The 13,056-nt window shown below is 38.9% G+C and overlaps 1 protein-coding gene across 2 annotated transcripts in view; it reads right to left on the reverse strand.

The window, feature by feature from the left end:
- Positions 1–13,056, reverse strand: part of ZFAT (zinc finger and AT-hook domain containing) — a 276,495-nt gene that overhangs the window by 62,560 nt on the left and 200,879 nt on the right. For both annotated transcript variants that reach the window (XM_020997901.2, XM_078153759.1), the window contains exon 12: positions 7,572–7,710. In XM_020997901.2, coding sequence (XP_020853560.1) covers positions 7,572–7,710 — 139 coding nt within the window. The remainder of the gene's footprint in view (positions 1–7,571; positions 7,711–13,056) is intronic.

The following is a 13,056-nucleotide window of genomic DNA, read 5'->3' on the forward strand; positions in this document are numbered from 1 at the left end:
TTTGACATGGAACAAGACTACAACTTGATCTGTTTGACTCAAGAGGTAGAGACTTGATGAAATAAAAACTTTTCCTAACAATGAGAGCATTTCAAAAGTGAAATGGGCTGGACTTCAAGAAGAGGTAGGATATGACTGCTTGCTGAGACTATATAAGGTTATCTGTTCCTCTGTTCCTCTTCCCAACCACCCTTTCACTCACCTAACTAGCACATAGGGCAGGCAAGCCAGCCTAGCTAAAACAGTAAGAAAAAACCCTGAAGGAGAGACAAGAGGCAGCATGTGTCAGACAAGCCAATGCACCACACCTCCTTGTCTACCACTTCCTCTCAAACCCTGATGTACAAAGTTTAGGACCCTGAGCCAGAGAGCCCTGGGAACAGCAAAGTCCCCACAGACTATCCGCCCTGCTTCTATCCTAAGCCTCATGCCTATCACTAAGAAGAGTGATAACTGGGAAGAAGTGCAATATAAACATATACTGTCACCAATACCATTTGATACTAACTGCTACTGACGAACAGGTCAGCATAAGGGCCTCAGAGGAATGACAGAAACATCGGAATCTCGGTCCTGCCTTCAGTCCAGCCCAAAAAGCCATCATCTTCCCAGGACACATATCCCATCAAAATGGGACCTAGCAACTGCTTCTGCAGGGGCTGTAGCTTCTGCCTCCTCAGCTGCTAAAGACCCAGAAAAAAAAAGTCTTGAACTCCCCAAATCTTTGGCACTGTCAAATGGCTCAGCATCAGAAAATATCATTTTATCAGCACAACTGATATTACAGAAGATGCATCAACATCTGCTTTGCTGCTGCCCCCTAAGGGCTATGGGACTTTTCCATCTTACTTGTAACTGGAACCTCTTCTATGTATGTCTTTGACATGAGACTGTCAGTTCCCTTAGAGAAAGGACTGTCTTGTTTTTCATGTACCCACCAGTGCTTTGTATTATAGGACACACTTTAAAAATACTTTTTTATTCATTCACTCAGATTAACAATCTCAGAATCATCCTTTACTCTTCCTTTTCCCTTGCCACCAATACTAAAGCAGCCTTTTTTTGATTCTACTTCACAACATCTTGCTTCTTCTCTGCATTTCACCATAACCACCCTGATTCAGGTCCTCATTACATTTCACCTGGACTATTGAAAAATACCTCCTGTTCTCCCTGCATTCAGCCTCTCACCTTTATAATCTATCATCCACACAGCCGCCAAAAGCAATTTTTCTAAAATACAGATCTAGCTATGTCATTCTTCGGCCCCAGGAGCTCCTAAATGTTTCTAAGAGAAAACTAACATCTCTGTTTAACATTTGAAATCCATCATAATCCAACTCTACTATTTTTCCAGGCTCACCATATGTTGTTCTCTTTTACTAGCCAAACCAGCCTACTGTCTCTTCTCATACATAACACCCAGTCTCCTGCCTTGTGCCTTTGCATCTCGTGCCTGAAATGCATTCCTCCCTCTCTTCTGCCTCTTAGGATTAGTCCTTAGTTTCCTTCCTTCCACATCCTGATCCCAGCTGATACTTTATGTTTATGGAACAAGGTTTAGTGGGGAAACACTGGATTTAGAAGAAGGGGAATCTGTGTTCAAATTCTGGTTCTGGAGATAGAAAACAGCCAAGGACTAAGCTCAATGGAAGGATGCTTTGGGATCCAATGAGGCAGGCTTCATGGTGGTCATGGAATGTTTTTAAAGAACCAGAAGGTCTGGAGACCATTTAATCCCAACCCTCTCATTTTAAAAATGAGGAAACTAAGGCCTGGAAAAACAAGGATTATTGAGGATTAGATAGGCAGTAATGTAATTTCCTTTATTTCCCCCTTACTCTTCTTAGTCTTAAATATGGGATGGTAAGAACTATGTAAAAATCTACAAAATGAGAACTCAGAATTTAAAAAAAATTCTATGATCACCAATGAGACAGTCTCAATGGATCCTCAGGGCATATCTTTTTTTCCCCCGTCCAGTCACTGGCCCTGCTGTTCCTCAACTTTGCATCACAGAAAAGATCCTACGTGTATGTGTATGGAAGAGGCAAGTGGAGAACTGGAGGGCTTGGGGCTAAGAAACTATCTGCCAGGTTTCCTGGAGCAGCCTCCGTGGGTGCCAGGTTCAACCACACATCACCAGCCCAGCCGCCATAGCAGAAAAGCAAAGTACACTGTTGTTTTAACTCAATGATCAGAAACAATCTGAACAGCTAGCTCTAGAATCCAAATAGGAAAAAGTGGTCCTAAGGAAACTGTAACCATCATAATCTACTCACTACAGAAAATCCAATGTGCCACCTTACCTTCACCTCTGATGAATTTCTTTAGAATTTTTCTGAATTTCTCAGATAATTCTCCTATACCACCATATCAACCTCTTCACAAAGAGTGTTGAAGGGTTTGGTCAGTTCATTTTTCTTCCACTTGGATTCATTTCATGGCCCGTTAATATAAGCAGAGCATCACTCAAAATCAGAAAACTTGCAGTGTATACAACATTTCCAACAGCAGACTCATAAATCACTGTTCTCTGATTTGTTTAGTGGATTTATAAAATTGCCTTTTGCTTTAAATAGTCACAAGGTTTAAACAGAAGTATAAATTAAAATTAAAATAATGCATATTGCAAGAATACTTTCTTCTAAGGGAATGATCAAAACTCAGATATAAAACAGCCTTTCTATTTATGCCAACAATAAGAGCTCAAAGGCTTCATGAAAAGAAGATAATCATGTGCCAAGAAAAGAAGCAAAAATTTAAGCTTTTCAATGTAAAGACTAGATCTTGTTCACTGTGATTAGTTAAAATGTTTCTGAATGAATCCTTTCATGACTCAGAAGCTCCCTAGAAAATCTAGCAGATCTCAGAGGAGCCATAACCGGAGCCCAGGGAAGCATGCTTCAAACAGCAGGTATTTTACAAGCAGTCTTTGAATGGATGGATGAATGGCTAACAGTCAACATTTATTTAACTCTCTACAATCTTCCAAGTGCTTTCCTCACTATTCCCAATAACAGGTAACACAAGCTATCACCATGCCCATATTACATATAAGGAAACAGACTCTGAGAGAGAAAGTGACATCATCGTCAAAGCAAGGATGAAGTTCTACATCTTCTAGTCGCATTTTCAATATTCTCTGAAGTACCCCATGCTGCCGATGCTGATAAATCACCAAGCAAGGGAAATGACTCTGAAGTAGTTGCCCTTCTGATGGATGGCAGGCATTCTGACAATCTCATCTCTCTGCCCCAAGTTGGAACCTCAACCTGCTCTGATCTCTATGTCTCAGGGGCCACCCAGAAGCGGCAGTTGCTACACAGAACAAGCTTAGAGCTGCTCCTCAAAGGCACAGTCCAGGTCTGCCAAAGACCTTGGTCCTTTGACACCTGGCTGCTCCAGAGGACCACCTGGGGGGCAGTGATCTCTTCCTACAACCTTGGATACCTCTGCACTTCTTGTGATGGCTCTAGCTCAGATCAGTGACCAGGTCTCCTGCACCCTAGACATTCCCAACCCACAGTCTAAGAACCTGATATTTCTATGGACAGGACACACTACAGCAGTTCACTTTGTAGGTCAAATTAAATGGTCCTATTTCCACTTATTATCGGACATATGAGATAACTGTGCTACATAACATCCAATGTCTCTTCCAGCTCTACCATTATAAATAATGATAGTAACTTACCTTTTTAGAGCTCTGTTAGGTTTACAAAATTCTGTCCCATAATTCTGTGAGATAGGTGGCACAATGTTGCAGAGGTGTTTCTGTGCTCCATATACACAGTAAAAGCTTATTTTTCTTCCATTTCTTTTTTTGTTTTTGGTTTGTTTTTTTTTTGGTTAGGCAATTAGGGGTAAGTGACTTGCCCAAAGTCACACAGCTAGTGAGTGTTATGTGTCTGAGGCCACATTTGAACTCAGGTCCTCCTGATTTCTGGGCCACTGCTCTATCCACTGTGCCACCTAGCTGCTCGCCAGTAAAGCTTATTTTTATATCACAATTTACAAAACAATTTTCTCACAACAATCTTGTAGGGGTAATCCAGGGCTCTGTCCAATAGCCTTTTCTCTTCTCTCTCACTATGGCCTCTTTGATGGTGATCTCATCAGTAACTATGCATTCAATTATCATCTCCATGCAGATGACTCCCAGATTTATATATCTAATCCTAGATCTAATCTAATCACCAGCTACCTACCTGATATGTGTACCTGTGTATCCCATTAGCATCCCCCAAGCCCTCTGGTCTTCTTGTCTTCCCTATTTCTGTTTAGGACATCATCATCCTTCCCCTTACCCAGAGACATCCTTGACTCTTCATTTATCCAATCAATTGCTGAGTCCTGTCAATTCCATTTCCTCAACATCTCTTAAATATATCCCCTTTCTTTACTCATACCACAACCACTCTAGTTCAAGTCTTTGTCATTTCTCCTTTTCACTGTAGAGTAGCCTGTTAATTGGTCTTCCTGCAAATATAAATTTCATTTTAAGAAGAACACTACAAAACATGGGAAGAACAGTGGATTTTGAGCCAGAGTTCGTATCCCAGCTCTTTCACTGTATTAGCCAGATCTACTGCAGGCCAGGCTCTATATGTGAGACTACCCAAATGCCAGGCACTGCTACCTGTATGACCTTGGTAAAGTAACTTAGTCTTTTTGGCCTCAGTCCCCTTATCACCTACCTAACTAAAGTATCAAGGCACCCTGAGAGAGAGAAAGAAGTGGCATGTGCTGTGCAGCTCCCACCACCACCAGCACCACTACCTTTACTTCCACCTTCCCTCAGCCCCTGATGGACAAAGCCCAGGACGCTGAGCCCAAGAGCCTTGGGAACAGCAGTACTCAACAAACAGCCAGACTTGTTTCTATCCCAGCCCCCCACAGAAATCATTGTGGGGAAGTGGCCCACCTTCCTCATGATCGCCAGCAACAACTACTCACCAAACGCCCCAACAGTTCAATAGGCAGAGGAGATCTGGGAGTGGCACTTCCCAAGACCACTGGTCCTACTTACAGCCTAGCCCTCACTTCTCACTTTTGTGGAGAAGCGGCAAGCCATCCCCATCAACTGACCAACAACTACCATATGAAGGCAGGCAAACTCACTTGACTGAAGAAGCAAGTTACCCCAAGGAAAAGACAACAGGCAGCACACGTCAGGCAAATCAAACCACTGCCACTGTCTCGACGACCCTTCACCTTCAGATGCTAATGGGGACAGCCCAAGACCGTAAAGCCGAGAACCCTTATGGGCAGCAATGCTTCTTCTAACCCAGTACGCTCAGCTACCACCATGGGCAGCAGCCCTGTGGAGATTCAACCTGGCAACCTCTCCTCCATGTTTGACAGCCACAGCTACCAAAGACACAGAAAAGAGAGTTCTTGCCACCAAAGTTCTTGGCACTACCAAATCATTCCATATCAGAAACAGATATGATTTTGTCAGTGAGAATGACATTAAAGAAGAGGCATCAACAACTGCTTTGCTGAACATGGGACTCCTCCATCTGACTTGCAACTGAAACTTCCCATAGGTGGCAACTCTCCCATTAGAAATGTGAGCTCTCAGGGCAGCTAGGTGGAACAGTGTTGATAAAGCTCCAGCCTTGGAGTCAGGAGGACCTGAGTTCAAATCCAGCCTCAGACACTTGACACTTACTAGCTGTGTGACTCTGAGAAAGTCACTTAACCCCAACTGCCTCACCAAAATGAAAATAAATAAATAAATAAATGTGAGCTCCCTGAAAGCAAGGTCTGTCTTTTTCTATTTCTATCCCCAGAGCTTAGTAGAATGCTTTGCATACATTATTAATTACACTAAGCAATTAACAGAAACTTCATTCATTCATCAATAAAATGAGAAGACCGAACTAGAAAATTTCTAAAGTCTTTTACAGATCTAAATCTTATTATCTTAAGCTTCTAACTCAAAGGTTAAACACTTCTTGTCTTTGGAGGGGAGATCACAAACCCAGTTACATCTCCACTTTGCTTTATTAGATTTTGGCCTAGACTGAGTGGCCATAGATACAAACTGCAGAGGAAAAAGGTTAAGGGATTCTTTTCACCCATCAATACATATATGCAAAAATTAGCACAACTTCTAGATTTAATGAACCACCATCATACATTCTTGGCTACAAAGAGAAGCTCTGTATTGGTAAACTGTAAAAAAAAAAAGTCTTATTGGAAAAAACAAAATATTGGAGACAATCAGGGTTAAGTAGCTTGCCCAAGGTCATATAGCTAGTAAGTGTCTGTGAACAAATTTGAACTCAGGTCCACCTGACTCCAGGGCTGGTGTTCTATCCACTACACCACCTAGCTTCCCCTTATTAGAAAAATTTCTTAACAGAAAGAAAGGATTAGGGGAGTCAAAAGGAACATTAAGAATAAATGCCATCTCATTCATGAGATGAAGGACTAATTTAAGGAAACAGTCCCAGACACATCCTCCTAATAGGGTGGCTACTTCCAGTTTCCTTTCAAAACCATCCCATGCGTGCAACCTATTACCCTTTCTAAAGCACGGCTATGATTATGTTTCTCCATTGATCAAAACCCTCAAAGGTTTCCTACTGCCTACTGAATAAAGTCCAAATTCAAAGACTTCCACCCGGGCTTCAACTAACCTTTCAAATTGCATCTCACACTATCACCCTATATATTCCAATTTTTTATCTTCCCTAAAGCATATCCCAAATTTTCCTATCTGTGTGCCATTGCTCATGTTGTTTCTCATACCTGGAATGCTCTTCCACCTCATAACCCCAAATCTGCTCACTCACAACCCATCCATCTGTCCAGTTCAAAATATCATCTCCTCAATTTAACCTCCCATGATACTAGAAGCTTAAAGGGCTCCCCCCACCCTGTCATCCCAGAGAACATTCTTTCCACCCTTTAATGAACTTATATTCTAATCTGAATTATACTTAACTATATATGTCTATAGATCTATTTAATTATGAGGTTCTTATGGCTGGGCCAATTTCTTATTAATCCTTGCTTGCCCCTAGCTATTACTACAATTTACTGACCACAGGTAGCACCTAATAAAAGATTGTTTGTCAAATGTTAAATGCTCATATAATGAAATACTGAAAGTTACTGAGTCACTGCATTTCTTCTTTTCCTCCACCACTGAGATTCTCCTCTGATGTCTTCTTGCTACATGGAGATGACCCCAGGCCCTCAGACACTATGCCAGTCTAGCAGATAAGACCTGGAAGGTCTTATTGAAGCCTCCAAACATAGTCTGAGCATTGAATGCATCCCTATCATCCAAGGACAAGTCCAGCTAAGTTTAGCATGACTTTCCTCAGTAGGCTGGCCAACAGGTTATATTTCTTTTTTTCTTAACTTTGGTCATTTATGGAACTTTAGAAATCTTGCAATCTATTTCAGTGAATGAAGGACTCTTTCTGAAGAAACCACAGATCTTTGGACCTCTGTGAAAAGTTCCTATTAAACAAATCATCCCCTAATTTCAACAGATCATTCCAGAAATTCTCCAAAGAGGTTTGGGATTTTGTCAGTAGAAGAAACCTCACCTTGCTGGATCAGGGCATCAGCAGCAAGTTCTCCACTTCCTACATTGACATAGTCTTCATTAGGGTGCTTCCTATTGTAATGTCTTTTCAGAGAACCGGATATATTGCAAGAATAATGGCAGTGTGCACAACGGAAAGGCTGCAGAAACAGAAAGGGGTCCAATTAGACAAAAATCAGTCTTCAAAATGGTAATGTCCCTCAAACAAAAGTGATACTTATATGCTTTAATGAGTTTCAAAAACATGTTTTTTTATAAATTTTTTTAAGTTTAATGATCATGAAATCACAGAATCAGAATGTTAAGAGCTGAGATGAGAGACAGCCACAGAGATAGAGAGAGACTGAGTAAAAAGGAGAGGGAGGGAAGGAGAGAAAAAGAAAGAGAGAAGAGAGAGAGAGAGAGAGAGAGAGAGAGAGAGAGAGAGAGAGAGAGAGAGAGAGAGAGAGAGAGAGAGAGAGAGAAAATCAGGTCCAATTCTCTCATTTCATAGATGAGGAAATTAAGGGTAAAAAAGGCTTAAATGCCTTTCTTCCACCAAGACTACATAGCTAGGAAATGGGTGACCCTGGACTAGAGCCCAAATCTTTTGACTCTCGGCGTATACCATGATGAATGTTTCAGAGCCAATATGCCTAAAATAAGCAGAGCAATGGATTTAACAGAGTAGATGGAATGGTTTTGTATCAGGAAATCTGAGTTCTAGTATTAACATTGCCTCTAAGTAGCTGTGTAAACTTGGGCAGATCATGTTGCTTCTCTGGACCAGTTTCCTCATTTATAAAATAGATTGGCTTGATCACCTCTAAGGTTTCTACCTCTAAAGCCAATTGAGTCTCAACTTTTATGAAGAATGATTATTTTTAAAAATGCACAATGTAGTTAATTTCTTAGAAGAGATGTTGTCCAATATTTTTGTTTTTCTAAACCAGAACCAATGGTTCTTAAACCAATGGCTCTCTTCAAAAAAACTAAAAACAACAAAAAGTCACTTTTACTCTTTTTTTCTGTTGAACAATGAACAAATGACTCTATACTCTAACAGTATTTTCCATTAAAACATTCCTTAGAAAAAGAACACAAAAAGTCACTTCTACTTTTTTTCTGTTGAACAATGAACAAATGACTCTACACTCTAACAGCATTTTCCATTAAAATATATTCCTTAGAAAAAGAAAACAAAAAGGCACTTCTACTTTTTCTTCCTGTTGAACAATGAACAAATGACTCTAACTTCTAACAGCATTTTCTATTAAAACATAATCCCTAGAAAAAGAAAAATTAAGCTTTCGATACTTTTTGCCTTTCTACTCCTTCCCTAACCTTGCCCTGTCATATCTTCCACCCTCTGTGCATTCACATCCACAAAAGCCATTTCTTACACTGAATCAACTCTCTCCAAGTCCCTGCTTCTTGAAAGTCATCTTTTACTTCGAGGTTAAGCTCAGGTGTCCCCTGTGTGAAGTCCCCTCTCTCCCCCAACTCAAACTAAGCTCTGCTTCCTCAAACTCAAAATATTGTCTCAATCTGTCCTTCTACCCCAGCTCCTCATCACAACTCCATTTTGTATAATACTTAGGTAATATTTTATAGCTAACTCTTGGCCAGCCCCCAATAGACAGTAAGCTCCCTAAGGGCAAATACTGTGTTGTTCTTCATCTTGGCTTCCCTATAGGACCATGCACATGATAAGAGTTTAATAGGAATCTGATTAATTGAAATTAAATATCCTTACACAGTAGTAGTTTTGGAGGAAAGCTAAAAGTATCGATATGTGGTTGGCACTTTTTAAGAAAATGTTAGGAAAAACGATTAGTTCGCTATTCTTTTTTTTTTTTTTTGGCTAGGCAATGGGGTTAAGTGACTTGCCCAGGTTCACACAGCTAGTAAGTGATATGTGTCTAAGGTCGGATTTGAACTCAGGTCCTCCTGAATCCAGGGCCGATGCTCTATCCACTGTGCCACCTAGCTGCCCCCGATTAGTTCTCTATTCAAGAGCAACAATCTTTAAGAAGAAATTTTTTTTAAATGTAGATATTGAAAACTTGTGCCGTTACATAACACACCATCCCAGTATGACGTAGTAGAGAAAGGTAACAGATCTCAAACTATATTAAAAAACAATAATCATAAAAATTATTTGGCATTAGTGAGAGCAAGAGAAAGAGAAGTTGGTCAGTGGAACAGATTAATTACATATCATACAGAAAGAAATGAACCTATTAACATGGTGTTCAATAAGCCCTACCTACTGGAAAAATGTTTATAGCAGCTCTTTTTGTAGTGGCAAAGAACTCGAAACTAAGAAGGTGCTCATCAATCAAGGATTGGTTGAATAAATATAAGGATCTGACAAAAACAAAAATTAGAAAGCAGTCTGACAAATTAGGCTCAGACTAACACTTAATACCAGATACAAGACTAGTTCTAAATGGATATACAACTCAGATACAAAAAGGTCATTTCATAAACAGGTTAAGGGGCAAGGAAGAAGTTACATTTTTGATTTATGGACAGGAAAAGTGTTCATGACCAAAAGAGGAATATAGATGATCATAGAAAATAAAATGTATAATTACATAAAATTCAATTGTAGAAAATTAAGAAAATTTTTAAAATTAATTTATTTTTTAAATTTCCCCAGTTACATGTAAACACAATTTTTAACATTCACTTTTAAAAGTTCGAGTTCCAAATTATCTCCCTTTCTCGCTCCACACCTGATCCCACCCCCATTGAGAAGGCAAGTAAATCAATATAGGTTATACATGTGTAGTCATGCAAAACATATCCGTAATAGTCACGTTGTGAAAGAAAACATAGACAAAAAAAACCTCAAGAAAAATAAAGTTAAAAAAAAGTTTGTTTCAATATGTATTCAGACACCATCAGTTCTTTTCCTGGAGATGGATATCTTAAGTCCTTCAGAGTTGTCTTGGATCGTTGTATTGATGAGAATAGCTAAGTCATTCATAGCTGATCATCTTACCACATTGCTGCTACTTTATATGCAGTACATTTCACTTTTTATCAGCTCATGTAAGTCTCTCCAGGTTTTTCTGAGAGCATCTTGATCATCATTTCTTACAGCACAATATTATTCCATCATACACATACCATAACTTGCTCAGCCATTCCCCAACTGATGGGCATACCCTCAATTTCTACTTCTTTGCCCCCCAAAATGAGCTGCTATAAATATTTTTGTACTTACATGTCCTTTTCCTTTTTGTTTTTTATCTCTTTTGGGATACAGACCTAGTAGTGGTATTACTAGGTCAAAGGGTTTTATGGCCTTTTGGGTATAGTTCCAAATTGCTCTACAGAATGCTTGAATCATTTCATAACTCCAACAGTGAATCAATGTCTCATTTTCCCCATATCTCCTCCAACATTTGTCATTTACCTTTTCTATCCTATTTGCCAACCTAATAAGTATAAGGTAGTAACTCAGAATTGTTTCAACTTGCATTTCTCCAATTAATAGTGAGTTAAAGTATCTTTTCATCTGGCTATAGATAGCTTTGATCACTTCATCTGAAAACTGATCATATTCTTGGATCATTTATCAATTGGGGAATGGCTCTTATTTTTATAAATTTGACTCAGTTCTCTATATGTTTGAGAAACGAGGCCTTCATCAGAGAAACTTGCTTCAAAAATTTTCTCACAGTTACTATTGTTAACTGTATTTCCCTCCATTCTATTCTCCACCATTTATTCTATTCTCTCTCTCCTTTCACCCTGTTCCTTTTCAGTGTTTTGCTTCTGACTACTCCCTCCTCTAATCTGCCCTCTCTCCTATCACCCCACTCTTTCTCTTATGAAAATTTAAAAGTTTTTATACCAAAAAAAATCCCAAATGCAGCTAAATAACAGTTACCTGGGGAGACAGGATCATCTTTGATGCAGATTCCTTTGATAAATATCTCACTTCAAAGATACACAAGGAACTGACTCAAAGTTATAAGAATAGGAGCCATTCTCCAATTAATAAATGGTCAAAAGATATAAAACAGGTAGAGCTCAAAGGAAGAAATCTAAGTAATCAACAGCATTTTAAAAAATTCTCTACACACTAACAATTACAGAAATGTAAATTAAAGTCTGAGATTCTAGCTCATATTCATCAGATTGGCAAAGGTAACAAAAAAGGAAAATGTTAACTGTTGGAATTCTCTGGGAAAATAGGCATATTAATGCATCACTGGTGGAGCTGTGAATTGGTCCAGGTGATTCTGGAAAGCAACTTAGGAGTCCAAAAGTCACTAAACTTTGCATTAATCTTTGACCCATCAATAACACTATTAGGCCAACAGGTCAAAGAGATAAAAGAAAGAGAAAAAGGATGCACATATACAAGAACATTTATAGCTGCTCTTTTTTGTAGTGGCAAAGAACTAGAAATTAAGAGTGGGTCCATCAATAGGAGAATGGTTGAATAAATCAAGGCAAATGAATATAATGGAAAACTATCATAGAGGAAGAAATAACAAAAGGGGACACTTTGGGAGAAACTGGGCAAGACTTTTACAAACTGATGCAGAATGAACTGAGCAGAATCAAAACAATTTATATAAAACCAAAGAGGAAGCATGCTTACTCATTCCCTGATAGAGAGGTGATAAACTCAAAATGCAGAATGAGACAGATGGACAAGGCAAACACGGGAATTTATTTTGTTTTATTTTGCAGCCTAAATGCTGCAAGGACTTGGTTTTTCTTCTTTTTCAGTTTATTGTGGTTGGAAGAAGTTTAAATAAAAAAAGTTAAATAAAAGAAAAATAATAGAAACAGTACCAGACAAGAAGTCAGGATACCCAAGTTCTTGTTCTGACATAATTAGCTGTGTAACCCTGGGTCAGCAGGGGATCTTGCTATTATTAGCATTATATAACAATTTTATAAACCAAAAAATTCTTCTATGACAACATCTTGTATCCAGATTGACTGTGTTGTCTATAGATAATATTAGCAATTCAGAAGAGGAAAGGTCAAAATGTTTGCTTCAAGAATGCTGTTAATGGTAATATGCTAATATTTCTGAGTTAGAAGAGCCTTTAAGTTTACCTAGTCCAAACTCTGTACAAAGCATTAATCGCCTCCACAATATGTGCTCCATTTCAATACCTCCAGTTTGGCAAACGTGCTACCTCCCTAAGTCCCCAATAAGTCTGTGACAGCCTTCACTGTGAAGTAACACAAAAGGCTAAATGGAGCGATGCCACACAAGCATTCTCATTTTATTTCTGATTTTCTTTTTTGTGTGAATGTAGAAGAGAGAAAGAGAGGATTAAGGATATATTTTGAGATTTTGTATCTCAAAAGATATTCAATGAATACAAGTTACATTTACCTAAGTCTATTAAATGGAAAATTCTAGTAGTCAGTACAGACATAAACATCATATGAATTATGTCTCTGTCAACATTACAACTAAATTGCAGCCAAAGAAATACAACTTTTAAAGCTAGAGTCTTGCTGCC

The sequence above is a fragment of the Phascolarctos cinereus genome, unplaced genomic scaffold, assembly GCF_003287225.1.
Source record: "Phascolarctos cinereus isolate Bilbo 61053 unplaced genomic scaffold, phaCin_HiC Scaffold_4;HRSCAF=312, whole genome shotgun sequence".
Taxonomy (NCBI): domain Eukaryota; kingdom Metazoa; phylum Chordata; class Mammalia; order Diprotodontia; family Phascolarctidae; genus Phascolarctos; species Phascolarctos cinereus.